The 21,201-nt window shown below is 37.5% G+C and overlaps 1 protein-coding gene across 3 annotated transcripts in view; it reads right to left on the reverse strand.

Moving 5' to 3' along the window:
- Positions 1–6,033: 6,033 nt before the first annotated feature.
- Top2 (DNA topoisomerase 2) overlaps positions 6,034–21,201 on the reverse strand; it is a 144,651-nt gene continuing 129,483 nt past the window's right edge. For all 3 annotated transcript variants that reach the window (XM_081746017.1, XM_081746018.1, XM_081746016.1), the window contains exons 26-28: positions 15,954–16,202; positions 10,999–11,144; positions 6,034–7,732 (exon numbers count right to left, since the gene is read on the reverse strand). In XM_081746017.1, coding sequence (XP_081602143.1) covers positions 7,568–7,732; positions 10,999–11,144; positions 15,954–16,202 — 560 coding nt within the window. In that variant the 3' untranslated portion in view covers positions 6,034–7,567. The remainder of the gene's footprint in view (positions 7,733–10,998; positions 11,145–15,953; positions 16,203–21,201) is intronic.

The following is a 21,201-nucleotide window of genomic DNA, read 5'->3' on the forward strand; positions in this document are numbered from 1 at the left end:
TTGGTGAAAACACCCATATTTACTTCTCATATACGAAGAAAACCAGAAAAGTTCTGTAATATGACTAGGGACACAAGTTTTTCGCATTGAGAATTTGAAAATTTCGCTTTTTGTTTTTCATATTTTGCGTTTTGTCCCATTTCCCAAATAAAATTTCGTCTTTTGTAGCTCTTGTGGAAAAGAATTCCCTGACATTTTTACAATTGTTACTTTTATTGATAAATCACTATAAAAATAAACCATAAAAACAAAATACACTGAATATTTCATTTGACAATGTCAATTTCATTTATAGAAAATTATATTTTTTTTTAAATCAAACTGACGAAAATCAGTAACTAAAGTTACTATGAGTAGGAAAGTATTGCTGTCTTCTGAAAATACATAGGCACAAATTGCATTTAAGCATTAAATATAAGCATGCTACATGTCACTTATCATCAGTCCATACTTGGAAAAAATCTCTCACAATTGGCATTGCTTGTTGGAAGCCACACATATGTAAGTGCATTTACAACAAACTTCAATCATCACTTCGGAACTCCCCATCCAACTGGGATGGTGATAGCAAACGGGCACCATGTTCCGTATAGTCGTGTCCTAATCACCCAAAATGCAAAATTCATGCCACGTTCTACCGTTCCGTCATCGGAAAATTAGCGTTTCTAAAGTAATGAAAACGTATTTTTAAAATTTCGCGTTATATCGTTAGGAATTGTTAAAAAATTTCGCGCAAAACTGCCAATTTCGCTTTTTATTGCGCAACGGAAACCAATGAAAATACACATAGAATATCATAAAACGTCAAGAAACTAAAAATTACTTAATTCTGACGCATTTCGTTTTATCACACATTGCGAAAAACTCGAGCCTCTAAATATGACGAAACGGATCATCAGAGGCGGTTGTAAGTTACCGCATGTTTACAATCTATTTACTGAAAGGTGGCTTCTGACAGATACCTGCACATGTTGTAAACAAAACGAGAGGGAGGATTGTTCGCCAATCGCAGCAGTATTCTTTCACGCCGTTGCTAGGCAACGAAGGTCATTGACCGCGCTGTTGCCGGTAGTTGAAACGACTTGTTAAACGTCTTAAGTTTGTCCCTAGAGCTGCTGTCTCTGTTGCTGAGCCTCTGGCAACAGCGCCTCCATTACTCCACGTGCTTTACCCAACTGTCAGAAGTCACCTTTCAGTAAATCGAGATTAGACAGGGCCCAACTTGTACTATAGCAGTGCTAGTCAGTATCAGTAACAAGAGGTAAACATTGCATAGTGGAGCAAAATCTCAAAAAAAGAGTAATTAAAATTATTTTTCCCTCAGACTAATTAGCTGTCACATGTATTGTTTACCACCTAAGGATATCCGAAGGCTATGCCTGACTGCAAGACGATAAGGGAGCCGTAGTATGATAAAGTGGAAGAAAATTCTGATGAAGTGAGTAGAGCTGCGCTTCATCTCATGGAATTCGATTAGTACTATTGCAGGTTTCAAATGATAAGCGGCATGGCCTTGAGTTGGCTTCACGCGGCGTCCAATTGGCTTTGAGCGGTGTTGACAATTCGCGACAAGCAGTCCTGCACGCTGATTTCTCGCGCTACTGCGAATCTTGACAATACCAGAGGCGCTTATTAGAAATATTGTATTAGCACATCAACTGCTCACTTTACGAAGTAGAGAAAAGAATTACGAACACATACGTGAAAACTACATCTTTTTATGTCAACTGGTTGTTATGATACACGCTTTTAAAGGTTTCCATATAAAACAATTGAATGGGTGAGTTGAAAAAGGGACATATTCCAAAAACCTCAACTTTCAAACATGGGTGGAAATATGAACACATTCCAGAAATATCTTCGATTTTTCACACATACGTTCCCGTAGACTTCAGTAAAGAGGACGTAAAATTAATGAATGCCTTCCTTGTTCTTCTCAAGCGGTGTAGGTACATATAAAATGAATATAACCATCCCGGTTTAGCTTGCCTATTTTCTGGAATGTGTACCTTTTTCAACTCACTCGTTCAATTAGTAAAACGAGCGATGAGTCCCGCGACTAATTTCCAGTGGATTTTTCTTCAATTTGGAAATAGAACTCAACTTTTATTACAGAATAATCATGGGTGTAACCAGCAGGTTGTTCTAGGGGAACATTATTTTCAGGGGGAGGAAAGCTTTTCACACATTTAAAAGAGAACAAATGATCTCTTTCAGAATATGAAAGCATTTTAACTCACCACACATACTATACGCATGTTATATTTTTACGATGCTACCTTATCAAAAGACGGATCTTGACAGTACTGAGTTGAAAACCGGATTGTAGATGAATCAATAAGCTATTCGTAAGAAAACAAATGCTGTTTATAGCAGACTGTTTATCTGACTTTGTATTTATATGGGTTAAAATAGTAAAGGAAAAAAAAACTCGAAAAAATATCAACTCAGATATTATTATGCAAGTGCGGAGTTTTCTTTAAAAAAAAAAATAAATAAATAAATACAAAAAATAGTGCTACGAAATCAGGCTCGAAGAATTATTTTTTGTTTACATTTTTTTTAAGCCCATAATAATAAATTTACAAGACAGATTCAGACAATGGCGAAATATTAACTGACATAGACGATAGTGAAAGTAGTGTTGAAGACGAGTGTTTAGCATATCCACTGGAAAAGTTAATAGGTAAGTAATTTAATTGCTATATATACTTCTAGGATGCACAGTCAAAATTCTTGAGTTTGTTGGAATAGTATATTTACATTGCGAATAATGTTGCCAATGTATGTGTCATAATCTTAACTGGAGGAAGAGCGAGAAGGGAAAGGGGAGTTGAGTTGATTTTAGTTTAGCGTCCCTTTCAGCAGCGAGGCTATATGAAAGGGAAAGGGGAGTCCATGATCCGGCAACACCGCGCGGAATATCGCGCACCATTGGCTATTGCCCGTGATGCTTTACATCTGAAACACACAGTAAGTATTTTAGCAGATATGTTCGTATTTTCAACTCATAAGTTCAATACTCAATTCTCCATGTCTGTGTGGCTCTGTCTGTTATTTGCGACTAGCAGCGTTCACCCCGCTTCGCTGCGGTCACCCCGGAACGCAATAAACTTTGTTACTTAGATAATTTTTACTTTTTCGCTTTCAAGTGATATGATAAAAACCATAGAAGATTGCAGTAAATGTTAACATTATATCGCCTGTCATTTATGTTAACCCGCCCCGCTTCGCTGCGGTCACCCCGGAACGCAATAAACTTTGTTACTTAGATAATTTTTACTTTTTCGCTTTCAATTGATATGATAAAAACCATAGAAGATTGCATTAATGTTAACATTATAGCGCCTGTCATTTATGTTAACCCGCCGAGTGACACGGTCATGCGGGTTGCATATAAATACGTTTATTTTTACCTATGATGAACTAACAAAGGATTTGTACGTTATGGACACTTGAATGGTCAATTATCTCAAGACACTGGTAATTAAAAATTAAAGTGATATGATAAAAACCATCTAGGGTCCAAATCCTAATAACCCCCCAAAAATAAAAGAAATTGGTTCAGCCGTATTAGCGTGATGAGGGAACAAAGGATTTGTACGTTCTCTTTTATAATATAGATTTTTTTCTTTCTTTCAATTTTGAGCCCTCCATTCGATAGAGCATCAAAAACTATCTGAGAAAGTAATGGATTTATTTGCGTCGGTCTTACCACTCCCGAGATATTGGCCAAAAAATAATTTCAATTTCGGCAGATTTAGGGAGCCATATCTCGGGAACCGTAAGTTATAGAGAGTTCATATTGGTGTTGATCAATACCTAAGAGGATGGGGAACATTTTGGTACCAAATAGTAACCGGTAGCGGTGGCCACTGGCACCCAGATATTTGCCAAAAAATTTCGAATTTAGGGAGATTTAAGAAGACATATCTCGGGAACCGGTTTCTTTGAAGCAAGACAGGCATGTGACTTACCTCCAAATAGAGGCGTCCTTGGACATAAGAGATATGATATTTTGCGAAAAACACAACAAGGTATGGATAAAAAAGATTTACTTTTACATGTAAGAACAGTTATCCTTCCCGCTCCATCTCTGCATTCTTTTTAAGTTGTTCTGGCAATGCTCTTGGAGCATTCTTAACTGGTTTAATAAGTTTTTTAACATCGCTTTCGTTTCATATTTCATATTATTTTTTGTTTTTTAATATTATTTTTATCGACGCGTAAGATTTAATTGTTGTAAAAACATTTGTGAGTAGGTATTTATGATTTTTTAAAAATATTTCTTCTTTCATCATTATTGTCACTAAAATATTTATTTTGTCACATGAACATATTTCTCCGAAAAAAAAAAAGTGTTTTATAGGTAGCGAATTTTTCAATTTTGATATATGTTGGAGACGTTACAATGTCGAAAATGTTGATTTTGAAATAAAGTATTTTTATTCCTTTCACGCAGTTATTTTTCTTTTTCGATCTTTTAATGTGTTCGACTTACTAAACCAGTGACCCTCTGTGACAAATCAGCCAGTGTGCCAATTTTTCCACACGTTATTGTTTTGAACACTTTTTTTCTTTTCATTTTTGCCCCACTGTGCGTCGTTGTGGTCAAAAACTAAATAGTGGGTAATTTTTGCACGTGACTTAAGTGTTGATCAGTGTCACGAGGAAATTGTTTTTGAAGATTGTCCTCATTGTACAAAAATATTTAAGTGATAGTGAGTTTCAAAGAAATTTGACTTGGACGACACTCCCAAATTAGCTCAACCATCTTCATAATAGGACTGAGGGATTATTGCTGCATTACGTAAAATATTTGAAGCAAGACAGGCATGTGACTTACCTCCAAATAGTGGCGTCCTTGGACATTAATGCACAGGCAGTTCTATGAGATTACCTTAGAAGTTAGATAGGGGCCGCATTACTTGACCGACAATCAGATGGGACGTCGGTTTCAGGGTCTCTTGAAATACTGAAAATATTTGAAAATGGGAAATCTCCCTACGTGAAAAGTATTGTGACAAGTGATGAAATTGGGATGTGTTATTATGACGTCCCCTCCCATGACTTAGAAAATCCACATCAGTGAAGAGAATGGTCACCATAAATATATATGTATGCATGTGTCTGTGAGGGAGTATCAGAGGAAGTTATTGTATGTTGGAAACTCAAGAGGACAGTCACAGGGAAGTGGTATAGCGATGAAATCCTGCTTAAAGTTGTCGAAGATCTCAAGAAGCTGGGTCCAACTAAAGATAGACAGTTCTTCCAATACAATAAATTCCAAAGTTTGCTCCGAACATTTGGCCCGTAACAAAACAGTCCTTCTTATAGTCCTGACCTCCTTTACGTATGTTCGCCTTCTTCCCCCACATGAACAGACTGAAGGGACACGTTTTATAAGCGATAATGACCTAAAGGTTGAAATGATGTGTGTGTCTCGATCTGTGGCAAAACATAGCAAGATTTGTTTGAAGACTAATTTCAAAGGATGAAGAACTGTATAATGCGTGGTAGAAATTACTTTGAACAATTGGAAAATTTTCCTAATAGTGTACTATTTGTGTTACTCTGTGACAAGGGAAAATAGAATTTCTTGCGTGTAGACGTTGAAATCGGAAAGAAAATTTTCTGGTCTAACTCTGAAAGCCTCTTTATGACCAAAAGTGTACAAAACAGTTGTTTTTGATTAGTCTTGAAATGCTCAAAGCCTTTAGAGATGGTCGGTACAACCACAAGCACGCTTAGATTTGCTCCAATGGTCAGTGATACACGGATCTGGTCATTACACATAATTTGCAACAACTATAGAAATTACTTAGGTTAACCAATAATGCACTACAGTCAATGGTCACAATTCCATTATAATACTTACTGCACTTACTGCAGAAGTTTCATTTGGAAAGATCATGTGTTACTCATTCCTAATGTGCTGAGATTCACTAATCATAAATTTGCCTTGTATTCTACCAACCATTACAACTACTAACAGGCAAAAAGAAAAAGGTTTCAGGAAATAACAAACACAGCTTTACATAAACATATTTATTTATCAAAATGTCAGGTTCACATCGAGGGCTTTTAATATTATTATAGGGAGAGTTTAGCAAGAAAATACAGTACAAAGAACAGCCTTCATAGGAAAGCAAGACTATATATTACACACAGGAAAGGTGCCTACTATTCTAAGAATTTTCAATTTATCTCTTTTTTAATATCTAGTAATTTGGAATGGAGGAATAAAGAATGTAGCTTTACTTAGCTGTCATCAATAGTATTTTACGCTACTCTAAAATATGTAACAACATACATTATTTTAACCACAAGTTTACTGCCACAGAACACACAAATTGTTTGTTCTATAGTTTACGCTGAAATTTCAGCAAGTTCGGTAATCTGTCCTTGAATGGTAAATAAGATCAGCCTTGGAAAATGTAAAATGGATTGTACACAATAAAATATGATAACTTGTGCAGTGGTCCTCGTCACAATGTGATGTTAGAATGTACGTTTGTAAGTTTTTACTGCATGTTCAAGAACTGAAGCTCATGACAAATTTACTGTATGTGCTTCATAATTTCCAGGCGAGATGATCAATATGAAATCAGCTATATTAAACAAAACTTACACTACCATTAAGACAAATTGGTAATAACTTTAAAAGAGAATGACAATAGTTTGTATCAGTGTTCTGTACTCTTGAACTGCATCATTTACAATGAGAAAAGAATAAGATAAAAGTACATAATAAAACACTGAACTTCCTCCGACGATTTTATACATAGACTTTTAAAAACAAGTACTATACGGAAATATAAATGATGTTCGCCCAGAGAACCTGCCACACGCTAATAATTTAACATAATGACATACGAACGATTTCAACACAATGAACTATTAAAACATTTCCATTCTGAAGATAAACTTTTATGAACTATCCTGTAAATACTGATTTTAAAAAAATAGTAATAAAAAAAGATATAACATGAACCTTCGTACGCGAAATCTCACCTTATGAAGAACAAATAAAATAAACTGAAAAAACAGTTAACGTGAAGGGGAATATGCGAATGACTACATGAAACTTACGCCGTAGTTCAATTGCGAAAATGAAACAAGCTAAAAACATAGCTCAGAAGATTCCTAACTTTCAGCAGACCTGGAATCTCTTATGATCGTACTCAGTATTAAAATTTGTTTTAAAACAAACATGACTACGAAAGCCTTCTTTTTGGGCACTCAACCATATACGATAAAATTTCAGAATAATTCTAGAAAACACTAACTCAATTTCCTATTACACTGTAAACGTAGAAAACTATTCCAGTTCTTTAAAAACCGAAAGCCACTGTGCAGCACCAATAGCATCATTTTACGTTTCGGAGGTACTTACAAAACACGTTCACTACCACATGAACAGTACAAAAACTTTAAGAACATTTCGTATCTTTCAGAGTAACCACACAACAAACTGTGTGAACAGCATCCGTACAAAAATATGTATGACTAATTTTTCTCCCTCACTTTCAATTTCCATACACGCATCTAGCACTCAGAAACATATTTAAAAATCAGAATCTTCGTCTGAGTCATCAAAGGTATATTTTATCGGTTTCCTCGCTCGTCCACTGGTTTCTCTCGCAGGAGGTGGAGGAACATCTTCAGAAGAAAGTCCAAGTTCATCGTCGTCCTCGTCTGAGCTGTCACGCTTCTTCTTTTTCGGTTTTTGCTGAAAGAAAAATAGACAGATGTCATTAGCGAACTGAATATAAAATTTTCGATTGTAGAAATTACTAGCTGGCGTATAAGTTTAAATCCGCTGTTTCCTCATAGATGGCGTTCGTGCGCGTACGAACCCATCATGGGCACGCCATATCTGTTGTTTGTAGGAGTTGGACATCTGACAACACGAATCAGTGCACATCGTCAGCAAGTGCAGACAACACACACTGGTTCCGTTGGTAAGCATGTCTAATTTTGTGCCCAACATAGAGAATATGTGGGAAGATCTGCTTTTCTGTTTCCATTTGAAGAAATAGGCTGCCGAATCGCATCGAATGTTTTTGTGAAGGCCTTTAGTGACAGTGCTGTATCGGAAACAAGGTGCCGAGATTGGTTTCGTCGATTCAAAGACGGCAATTTTGACCTGAGTGACAAGAAGCGTGAAAATCGGCCTCTGAAGTTTGAGGACCGTCAACTGCAGGCTCTCTTGAACGAGGATGCTATCTAACTGCAAAAAATGCTTGCAACTGGGTGTTACTAAAGCAGTTATTTCCATGCGTCTACGTGCCATGGGAAAGGTTCAAAAGATCGGAAAATGGGTGCCGCATGAATTGATCGATCGGCAGCTGGAGAGACGTCAACACACATGCAAAATCTTGCTCCCCAGACAAAAATAAAGTCGTTTCTGCATCGGACTGCGATGAGCGATGAAAAATGGATATATTTTGGGAATCCTAAACGCAAGAAATCGTGGGTTAATCCCAGCCAACCCTCAACATCTTCCTCGAGACCATATCGTTTCGGACGGAAGATGATGCTGTGTGTTTAGTGAATCAGCAGGGTATCGTCTACTTTGAGCTGTTGAAACCTGATGAAACTGTCAATGCCCACCGCTACCACCAACAACTGATCAAATTGCACCGTCCTCTGTGTGAAAAAAGGTCGGAGTATCAACAAAGACATGACATGCTGATTTTCCTCTACGACAACGCCTCGCACACGTCAACAGTGAGGTGCTACCCCATGCCACTTATTCACCAGACCTGGTCCCTTTCGACTACCATCTGTTTGCGTCGATAGGCCACGCCATTGCTGAGCATCACTTCGATCCGTATGCAGACGTCCGCAAATGGCTTGATGAGTGGTTTGCCTCGAAAGATTTTTTTTTTTGCGTGGTACCTACAAATTGCTCGAGAAGTGGGCAAAAAGTGTAGCTAGCGAGGGACAGTACTTAAGTTTCTTTTTTGCTTTCTATGAACAAAACGTGTTTTTCTGACTACAAAACAGCAGATTTAAGCTTATACACCTGGTATAAGGCCTGAATACGTAAAAAAATCTATCATGAAAGCTAATATCATGAATATAAGCGACGATCACTTCACAGGAATCTTCAATATATGAACTGAAATAAAACCAGCACACAAACAAGAACAAACCCTCTTGAGTCTGTTACTAAAGCCGTAATTTTATCTTATTATCAGGGAATGTTGGAAAATTATAATTTAAGCATTCATCCAGCAAGCAGAATATGAGCTTTCGAGTTAACGTATATCCAGCAAGCCAGATTTCATCACTGCTCTGTACTGTGCAAATGGTAGATACAAAGTCCATTCAATAAATAACCGGAAAAGTTGTGTAAGAAATACAATACTTCGACAAACTTTGTGCTTCTTTGTTATTTTTTTGGATGTTGTGCTAGAACTATTATCAGATAGGCCTGGAACGCCTGCCTCGCAAACGGGATGCTGGGAATCTGAAACAAGATGATGACACGCTTGCAGGTGTGCACCATGTGGAGCAGCGGAGTGTCATTGGATCTGTTTGCTGAAGGGTTGAAAACAATCAAAATTCACCGTCGGATGGCAGTGCAATATGGCGAATGTTGTTTGTGTAAAGGTGAAGGTTGCGAGGTGTGACACTCAGTTGCTCCAAGTGGCGCAAACTTACAAGGGCCATTTTGTTTCATTGATTCCCAGCGTCCCGTTCGCGAGGTAGGCGTGCCAGGGCCTAGATCTAGATAATAGATCTACGACACCACCAAAAAATAACAAAAAAGTACAAACTTTGTCGAAGTTTTGCATTTTTATACAACTTTTCCAGTTATTTATTGAATGGACCTTATACAAACACTTGAAGGAAGAAGTCTATTAAACATATTCAGACAGCGTTTTGTTTAGGAGACTTTGATCTGGCTTCAAAAAATAAATAAATAAAATAAAACAAAATAAACAAATAAAGGATCAAAGCAAATCGATCATTTTCTAGGAAATAAAGGGTAAATCGCGGATGCGGTGGATTCTCCAGTTCGAATGTCTGATTTACGAACTACTACTGTTCAACTTAGTAAAGGAAGTAACAGTATCAATAATAAATGTGCTGAAACTGTAACGATCGAAAAGAAAGAAAGAAAGAACGAGAGAGAGAGAGAGAGAGAGAGAGAGAGAGAGATTAATTGATAAAGAGTGTACAGCCCAAACGGCTAGTTCGATTTAAAAAATTCCTTCACTTAAAGATTGAGAACACCATATTTGAAGACTGTTTCCCCTCTTAAATTTTGTTGCAACTCTGGTAACAGTTTTAAGATAAAAAGTATAGACCAACCTGGGTGCACAAATGCTTCCTTTTGGAGTTATACGCTGCTAAAAACATGAAAAATGACATGAAAGAAAGAAAAAAAAAGAAAACTAAAGTTGATCAGGAGTTTAACGTCCCGTTCAGCAGCGAGGCTATATGAGACGTGGACCTACTGATTAACGTGGAATCCGAACCACATGAGCTCCCGCAAAAGAAAAAATCTAAAGGTCCACAGTTCCAAAACTATGGGACCTAGCGTAGTCGGTTCAAAATTTACTGGTACGTGTCCTATCCAAATATCCAAGTTTCAGAATCCTGCCGTACTTTCGCAACAATTTTTGTAGAGGTAGTTGTTGAGTACTTCAAATTATATGCTCGTAGCCAAACTCCCTCTATAAAAATTGTTGCGTGAGTACCTTAGGATTCTGAAACATATATTTTTGGACAACGCACATATTAATTCCTAAGTGAAGTCTTGACCCGATTAGGGTAGGTCCTATAGTTTTGGAGTTATGGAAAGTTCATTTTTTCATGTTTTCGGCAGCCTATAACTCCGAAAGGAAGCATTTGTGCACCCAAGTTGGTCTATACGTTTTGTCTTATCTTGGTGTCAGAACGGTGTTCTGAAACACTCTCTATATATAAAGTTATATTTTACTCGAAAGTTAAGTTACTGACAGAATTAAGAACTGTGAATACCTTCTTCTTCGGCTTTTCTTCGAACAAATCATCTTCTGAATCAGACACATTCTTCTTTCTTTTCGGAGCTGCTGGTTTTTTAGGTGCTTTTTTCGGCTTTGCTTCACCGTCTTCCTTTTTCTTTGGACCTCGTTTCTTTGGTGGTGCTGGAAGTAAAAAAGAACGGAAAAATCTTACAAAAGTCGAAATTCACAGAAAACTTTTGTAAACATAAAAGGCCATTCTGTTATTTAGTAAGTTTAGAAACTAATGAAGCTTTATATATATATATATATATATATATAAAGTAAAAGTAAAAGATAGTCTACATGTCTGACGAACTGTCCACCACAATTGTTCTGCGTGGTAGGTGGGCAGTCGTCGTCCTTAAGGCTGGTACTTGATACCTTAAATCTGTAGGTCCTCAGGTGGGTAGTGATTTCATTCAAAAGTATCTGCACAAGAAACTCTTACAAGGAGGGTAATTGGATACGCCCGGTTACATACTAGTGGAGGAAACTCTCCTACCGAGTAACAAAAATGAAACGATATTTCAGTTTTATGTCCGACAAATAATGCCGGCTAGGTTACAGGAGATGATGATGGAAAATGAACGAAAATGGTGGAATGAATAAAGTAGGAGGAAACGGAAGAAAACCCAAGAACACTGTGTTTGTTAGCGAGTAACAGTCTACCAGTATCTTCAGTATTGGTAGCCGAAGCGTTAAGGCAAGCTTATCTCACCGTTTTGATGCTGAAGCACCGTAAGGTACCGAATCCCAGGGTAAAACCACAACCCGGTAGAGTCAAACTCATTTCTGGGGACCCTTGGAAGCCATCGGGGGATAAATCCCAGCCTTTCCTATCTCAAACATGTTTGGAATTGCGTGCTGAAAAGCCATGTACACTCCAGGACACAATGACAGACGCGCGTTAGTACCTCATTTGAGAGATGGGCTAAAGCTCTCCTTCCCCGCTAGGGCTCGCAATTCAACCCATTTCTGGGAAGACTCCTCCCACCTTAATTTTACTTGAACTCAATGGCACGTTACTTGCCCATTTGAGAGATGAAAAACCTCTTCCTGGTAGGGACAGATAAAGTACACAATCGATGTATAGTTGTTTCCGTACTGACGTAACCAAGTGGGTCAAAATGTAGACTGCATTAATACGTTTGCGTCTTAATTATGGCCTTTAGGCATAGTGGGCAAAATTGTAGTCAATACGATTTGTGAATAAATAATAATAATAATAATAATACATTTTCATACTTCGTGTTGACTATTTATTTTTGTGAGAACTCTGTCTTCGTAATTCTATAATTTCAATAAGAAAATATAACAAATGTACTGAAACTTACTTATGTAACCTTCCCTGAGGATACACCGAAATTTAAATTATGGAACTGTCTATCAAAAACTGAAATAAAATAGCAACAGTACGAAATATCATCATCTTTGAAATGAGTTATTTTTGACGTGTCGGATGCAGACGGAAAAGATTTCTGAATCATCACTCCTTTACGATGAATACCAGTGACTGAAAAAACAAAGCAAGTCGTAAGCTGTGATGTTCCTATCTTTTCAACAAAGACATCATTTTCACGATGCTATCGCTTGACTTACTGTTGAGAAATGTTTTGCCCTCCTATTTAAGTATGACACACAGGACAGTCTGCAAGACTGCTTATTTACAAGCAAAACACTCTTGTCCTGGTTTCATATTCGCTAGATCAACCCAAAATTCCAAATACTTTGAACGTACAATAGCGCATTCAAAAAAGGGGGGGGGGGGGAGAAAATTTTTTGGTGGAAAAATGCGATAAATAATCAGGCGCTGCACACACACACACACACACACATCTTACTTGCTGCAAACTACATATGTTTCCATTATTTTGATAAGGATCTGTGTATATTTAATGTCATTATAATTTAGGAGGTGAAAGTTAAAAACCCTATCCCAAAGTTTCGTATCTCAAACATACTGACACAACAGTAAATGATATATTGATACGACAACAAAGAAAGAAAAAAATTGGTGAATAATCAAGTTTTAGTACCATATTAAATTATCATAATCAAAATTGCCATTGATGGTTTTAATTTTGCAACGGAACTCATATTGGAATCTCCTAACTGAATATCTGACAGCATTGCGTTCCCCGACAGAAGAACGAGATGTAAGCGTAATTCTTAGCAAAACAAAAATGACTTTGTGTTCCTTTGTTAATATTATCGCTTGCCAGTTTGAATTTCAGCACACCACGAACACATATGACAAATTTGTAACTTAGATGCTGGTAGATGGTTGAGCAAACGAAGTAACATGTTGGGCAGCATAACTAATTCCTGCTGGCAAACACTACAATGAAAGTATGAAAATGAATCAAGACAGCCGACCCCGAATTAAACGTAGGGCCCCTAGGCACTTTATGCTGTACAGATATTTCCTTAATAGTAGAATTCATTACAGGAAAATAAAGTTAGTGGTTGAGTTTAAAAAAATCATCAAAACCCAGAAACGGCAAAAATGTTCATCTCAGAAGTTTGCTTCTTTTTATTACTATTATTTTTATACTCAACACAGCCTAACGCAAGATAATCGCAGTGTACGAATGTCGTAATTATCGTAAAGGTTACATATTGCTGATCCTGTACATGGTTATTTCCATTATTTTGATAACTGCCTTGATTCTTCGTAATAACAAATTGAAAGCGTGGTATTTCTAATAGAAAAAAATGTCAGTAAGAATATGTTTAGTATTGCTCTGAAAAAAGTTGCTGATTGGCTGCAAAGCTACTAGCTATAGAACTGAGGTAGTACATTCACGTCTTACTCGTAACTCGGTCAAAGCACATTCCAGATCATTCAACGGCAATGCAAGGTCTATCCATACAAGGCGGAAGGGATTCTTGGAAATCTGTGAAGTCAAGGCAAGTGTATATGAACATGCTTGGATTGAGTAGTTACCAATAAGCAATAATATGTTTGTAGCTAGTTGTCATTTCAGATACTTTAGAAACAACTGATATGGTTAATATAAAACTCATACACGATTACATATCTCCGAGAATAACAGACTACAAATAAAGATCCCACTACAATCATTAACAGAGATCCCTAAATTTTCACGCAAAGGTCTTCCGATAATCCTCTCAATATCTGTTCAAAATGACTCTCGAAACTATTATTATCCTTTACTGAATCATATTTAAAAGTTGTTAGGCTACATTATATACAGTGTTGTTCAAAACATTTTGGCCACAAACCTTGCTTGAAGCCTATATTCTAGTAAGAGTACATAGGAAATTTTAATACTTTGTAAATACTTTTACTCAATTGGCCAAAGAAAGCCCACTTTTGTTTGATTTAATTCCAATTGTAGGTAAGTGCTGCACTTTTCAAAGATGGGTGGCCAGGTTTATTAAACAAGATTGTATACATCCCACTAAGAATAGGGAAACAATGTCTTACAAAACGTATTATCCTATCCTCCTGTGACCTGAGGCTAATTTTTAATCGCTCAAGCAACCATTCGGTTCTTGTGTTTTCAGGCATCGCTTCAACTTTCAGCGATCGTGAACTTGACGGTTGTTCGAGCAACCTTATAGGAACGTAATGGAAATTGCAGAAGTTTCTTATTCCGCCACACGTCGCAGCACAGTCAACAAGTAACCAGCAGTCCTGCTAAAATGGACGTGCCTGTAAGACGAGGTACGTCAATTTTTTTGCTCATAATTTGTAAGTTATTTTTTTTTTTTTTTTTTAATGAATGTGTAGGGAATTACTACATATACTTAGAATTCTGAATTTGTAAATAGTTTGATTGCAATGTTTGTTGAAAGTAGGTGATTGCTGTAATAACCAGCAGGTTATTATTGGTAAAATCTGGTAGTTGTTTATATTTATAGAAAAATAAAATATAGCAATGTAAATGTCATTCCCTAATGAAACAAGCAATGTAAAGGAAAAATAATTACAAAATTGTAGCTTACTTCAGAAAACACGTTGCTCTTAAGTTTAGCAATGAGACCTGAAGGTTGCTAGAGCAACTTTTCCTCACCTTTACGTGTTTTTCAAGAAAACTGAAACTTTACGTTTGAGTAGGTCCTCATTATTATAAAAACCATAATGAAACATTTTTGCAACATTCAGATTGATTCCGGGTCTCAGGAGGTTGTGAGAAGTTCCAACTTCCACAAAAATGAGGCAAATTAAGAAGTACAGGGTGCGGCACGTAAAACCGGCCCGTCGTAATATTCTGGTATATTGTGTTTTTGGCAACACTTAAATAATCTACCTTCCTACCAAGAGATGGCGTGTCGAGGTCGGGTCGACTTACGTGACCTGCAGCAGTCACGTGCAGCCGCAGCCAGTGAAACTTGTCGAAACCAGTTGAGAAAAAGGGCTCGTTGTGTTAAGCCGGGTGAGTGTCAGTGTGTGATAATGCCGTATTCGATACCCTTGCGTGTTGCCATTGTTGAAGGGTTCATTCTCACTGGATCTTTTGTGAAAACAAAGAATTTGTTTCGGGAGAAATTTCCAGGACGTTCTGTGCCAGCAAAAAGCAGCATTCAGGAATTGATTGAAAAATGACGGCGTACAGGATCGGTTCAAAATGCTCCCAGGAACAGAAGACCATCTGTCTGCACACCTGAATTAAAGATGCAGGTGGAGGAGATAATGACAAGAAGTCCTCGAAAGTCAACCAGGAGATTGAGTCAACAGGTTCATGCGAGTGAGAGAAGTTGCAGACGTGTTTGAAGGGACTGAAGTTAAAACCGTGCCCGTTTATGTGTTCACTTTACGGGCCGGTTTTACGTGCCGCACCCTGTATTATTGCACTCATTGCATCAGGCTGTATATTTGCATCAGATTTTAGACTACGTCTTTCAGGAACGAAGATTTGAAAGTAAGTTTGACCACCAAGGTATTTTGGGTCGCGATTAAATGTAATTACTATAACAACTTACGTTTTTCCTTCTCTAAGACGGGAGGCGGTAAGGAAACGGATGAGTTTTCATCATCTGAAATTACTGTCCTCGCTGGCTCTGGATCTTTCTTTTCAAATGGTTTATCATCATTGGGAACGAAATCTCCATCACTAGAGTCACTATCATTTTCATTCCTAACTGGAGCAGATGAAGGCTTGAGATCTTCGCTTCCTCCTCCACTACCACCAAGTAGAGAGTCAAAAAGAGCATCAGAAGATCTGTTGGACTCTGAAAGAACAGAATTTGAAGGAAATGGTATTAATACAATTCACTTTTTCATTTTTCTTAACATATCCATTTCTTGTAAATACAATAAATCAATAACATCAACAATTTAACAATTTTCAAACGTAGGTGGTACAAAATAGTATTAACCCCTTATGTTCCAAGTGTCATTTTCCTATGTGCGTGCTGCAATACCAGGTTTTCATTTACTGGTAAAAGACTGTCTAGACCAGCGCTGTCTAACGTTTTCGCCTTATCGGGCGCAACTGGCTCCTGTTTTCCGACGTGCGGGCGCCTTTCGAAAAAGTACAAAACTACTATAGAAATAAGTCTACTGCTACTAGACAACAACTACTACTTATTATTTATTTGTTATTAATATTATCATCATCACTATTATTATTATTATTATTATTATTATTATTATTTTGAAAATTGATACATACCTAGTGAGAAGACTGACACTGCACGTTTGCTGCCAGTTGAAGGAAATCTGGTGTGTAGCTGGAACAGGCTGCTCTTATTGCGTCATCCAGGTGAGAGGGTGTCAAGGAGGTTCGGTACTTATGTTTGATCATGTACATGGCAGAAAATGCGACTTCGCAAAGATAAGTTGAGCCAAAGCAGGAATAAATTTTTTTGCAACACTGCTCAGAAGGGGGTGTTTTACTCTGTCCGTTAGAATCCATATATTAGTACAAGTTCAATAGGAAGATTTCAAAACTATATCTTCTTGAATAGTTAGGATTTCAAGTTCTAAATCTTCAAGATTATAATTTCCAAACACTTCACATATCCTACTACCAAGATCAATAACATCAACAGAGACAAATGGATTATTGATGAACAGAACCACTGGTTCAAGTGCTACAAACGGCAAATCTGTTCCGAAACTCAAGAATAAGAATTTTCAAATGCTTTGAAAATTTTGAAAGATCACAAACAACACAATTTACCTTTTCCACCATAGATTTGAAGTTTGGAAAGTGAGAAAGGGAATTCCTGTTTAAGTGAGCAATCCACAGCTTCATTTTCTTTTGAAAAGCATTAACTGTACTTATCATGGCTGAAATGTTATGGCCTTTGCCTTGCAATTCTAGATTTAACTCATTTAATTTGAAAGTGAAATCTGCCAAGAAAGCTATATCTAGCAACCATGATGAATCATCGAGATCATGATAATACTGACCCTTAGATGACTTATGAAAGTCCCTGATTTCATCCAAAAGACAACAGAATCGTTCCAGTGTCTTGCCCCTATTCAGCCACCTGACGTCTACATGAAAAACGACGTCACCATGCTCAGCATCTGATAAATTCAAAATACTTTTGAATAATCGATGACGAGTGGAAGATGGCCTAATGTAATTTACTACACGAGTTACTATTTTCATGACATTGTCGAATTTTAAAACTTTTGCACATAAAGCTTCCTGATGAATGATACAGTGGTAAGATAGAAATGTTGGAAATGATTCATCCTTAGCACAAAGAGCAAGAAACCCGTTATTCCTGCCAGTCATAGAAGGTGCCCCATCCGTTGTTATTGCGACAAGTTTAGAAAGAGGCAAATTGCTATCCTTAGCAAACTTTTGAAAGGTGTTAAATATATCTTCCCCCCTAGTATGCCCATGAAGTGGCAGCAATTTGAGAAATTCCTCTTTCACCGTGAAATCACTAAAAATCATTCTAGTAACTACGCACAACTCAGCAGTGTCGGACATATCAGTACTTTCATCTAACTGGAGCGAAAAAAAATCACACGATTGCAAGTCCTGGTGCAAATGATTTTGCAGATTATTCGAAATCTGCTCCACCCTTCTAGCAACAGTTTGGTGAGACAACTGGAGTGCACTGATGGAAGACACAATTGTATGTTTATCTCTGTTTCTATCGAACAGAGATTCAGCGGCACTAATCATTGCTTCTTTCACTACTTCACCATCACGAAAAGGCCTTTTGCGTTTTAGCTAACACATAACACACTTTGAAAGAGGCAATTGTTACGTTAGTAGCTTGTTGAACAGGCCTTTGAAACACATTTTGTTGCAGCGTTAATTTAGATTTTAGATTTCTCACTTTGTGTTTCCTGAGTTCAGAATTTATAGGAAATTCAGTATCGAAGTATTTGCGATTCGTCGCGAAATGCCTCTCTACATTACTTTTCTTAGGAATAGACACACTTTCATTGCACAATAAGCACACCGGTTTTCATGTGTATTCAACAAAACAATATTGTTCCTCCCATCCACAGTTAAAACTATACGTTCTTTGTCTCTTGGCCATGGCAAATAAAGCACTGAAAAAAAGGAGTCACGAGTACAGTTGCAAATTTTCGCAATACACACGAGTTCACACCAAAAATATTCCCCAAGAGAGAGCGAGTCTATCCTCACAATGGAAATTTTTCAAGGCGCGATATGACAAAAGACGATCGGGTAAAGACAGACAGCGCCGCCAGCAGCAGGCACGCGAACTACCGCGGTTGTCATAGCGTAGCGGTAGCCTTATCCAAGTGTAAAGTAACAAATGTTCAAATTAATGTTGTGAAACTATTTCTTCGATTTTGTTGGATGTTTTTTTCCCAGAGTTCAGAACAGCCAGAAGTGCAAGTTACTAGTTTCGAAATGAAATAACAGAAATAAAAGAATATCTAATGTTGAAAACAAAAAAAAATTGCGTATTTTAGTTCGATTTCAGAGGGCGCAAGGAAAATGCTTGGCGGGCGCATGGCGCCCGCGGGCACCGCGTTGGACAGGGCTGGTCTAGACCGTTATATAGGGCATAGTTATTGTACAAGCGCGAGGATAGCATTCACATTACTGATTTAATATATATATATTTGCATTGTGGAACATTTGGACTGAAAAAGGGAAATTTTAATGTTCTAAATGGATTTTATACTGCTTCAGGTTGGCAACATTGACCTGAGATCAAACACAAAGTTATTTTCTCTTTCCTTTTTCCCCGATCTCGAAATACGATATCGGAGTTGCCAATTAGTTATCGTCAGAACAAAGACATGTGTGTCGTAATTGAACACATGTATTGCCAATTGTTGATTGTCAAAACAAACACATGGCTGTCGTCTACTGAGAAAACAATGTTTTGTCTTTTCTGTCAGTAAGGTGCTGTCAAATGCTGGGTGCTCTCAAGGTGCTGTCGTGCCTTGCATCCACTAAAAAAATTCATCATCTCCGGGATTAATATGGCCCTTAATAAAGGATACGTTTTCATGACATCCCTATGGATCTCACTGGAACGCAAAGGGATAAATAAACTAATATTTGCTTTCAAAATATTTCAAAGTGCAGAGTGTTCGACAACTGTGACGTCAAGCACTACGCGGATTGATTTCTGACAGTAAGAACGTCTTGGGCACAGTACTTACTTTATTTAACAGTATTTTGTACCTAATATACTGATATTTTTGATTTTCCTTACTTTATTGACAAACATTTAAAAAAATAAGAGTGCTAGTGAAAAACCTTAAAATGTTATTGTTTATAAATGGATACCATAATTTATAAAAATATTTCAACTTATTTCTTCCATGAAATTCAGTTATCTACAACCTTGGCTCTCGCGAAATACAGATGATTATTTCAGGTTTATGATAACGAATTTGGCACCTTTACCAGCTTAAGAAATACCACGATGCCACCAGGTGATGTGCTCGATGTGCAAGCCCTGTCTATGTAGCTAATATCGCTGTATCTCAGTTGCCACTGAAGAGATCTCGCTTCTTTCAACAACGCACAAATAAACGAAAATCCATTAGGAATTTATTACGAGATTTCACAGGAATGCCTCTAAATGGGATCGTACGAATTTCTGTTTCATTACACGAGGAGGGTTAGGTAAGTTTCTGGCCTAACACAGTACATGAACTCATATTTCAAAATACTTATGTAACTATATTTTAGAGGATGTTTTGCGGGGAAAAAAATACAAATACCTCCCTTTTGTTGTAGGTTCGAAGTAAAATGAAGGAACACATTGTGACTTTTATGTGAAAAGAGCACTCACCAATACCTCTTCTCAAAGAATCTGGGAGCGAAGGAAATTTTTGATAAATTGATACAGACAATGGTCAATGACTGTCCCTCATATAGCACAGTGAAATCGTGGCTAGCAGGGTTCAGGAGGGGCAGGAGAAGCACCGAAGATGAAGAGAGGTGTGGAAAACACAAAACAGTAATGACTGTGGATCTTGTGCACGACACGAACTTTGCAGAGAGGCGAACTGGTCTTCCAAAGTATTGCAGACACTGTAGGGATTAGTGTGGAGCATGTGCATTGTATCGCGCATGAACTTGGTATGAAAAAATTGTGGGCAAAACGGGTGCAAAAACTCCTCACAGCTGATGAGAAGCGGACGAGATGAGACTGTGCATACAGTGTGTTGTGCCGTTTTTCAGTAAGTGCTTCCTACTTTAGTAAACAAATTGTTACTGCTGATGAAACGCAATTACAGTACATGTGTGTAATCCCAAGACCAAAACTCAGTCTATGCAGTGGTAACATAGTGGGTCACGAAGGCCGAAAAACTGTCGCAGTGAAAAATACGCTGGGAAAGTGATTGGTGCGATTTTTTGAAATTGTGAAAAGGTAATACTGAGCGAATATTTGAAAAAAAGGCACTACATTCAATGCTGAAAGATATGTGAACCTGCTGGAAAAATGCATACTATATTGAAGGAAAAAAGGCTAGAAAAACTGTCCAAACACATCGCCTTCTTCCAAGAGAATGCTCTTTGCCAAAAAGTAGCCATCGCAAATGCAGAAACTGTGTGAACTGAAGTTCGACATCATTGACATCTTCCTTATTCTCCGGATCTGGCCTCTCAAATTATTATCTTTTCCCTAAACTTAAGATGCACCTAAAAGGAACTGAATTTAGAGACCCTAATGACGTCATAGCAGCTGCAGAGGCATGGTTTGCAGCAGAAAACAAAATGTTTTATCATCATGGGATAAAACTGTGGCAGGATCGTTGTTT

This window comes from Thermobia domestica, chromosome 18 (genome assembly GCF_964235325.1).
Source record: "Thermobia domestica chromosome 18, izTheDome1.hap1.1, whole genome shotgun sequence".
Taxonomy (NCBI): Eukaryota; Metazoa; Arthropoda; class Insecta; order Zygentoma; family Lepismatidae; genus Thermobia; species Thermobia domestica.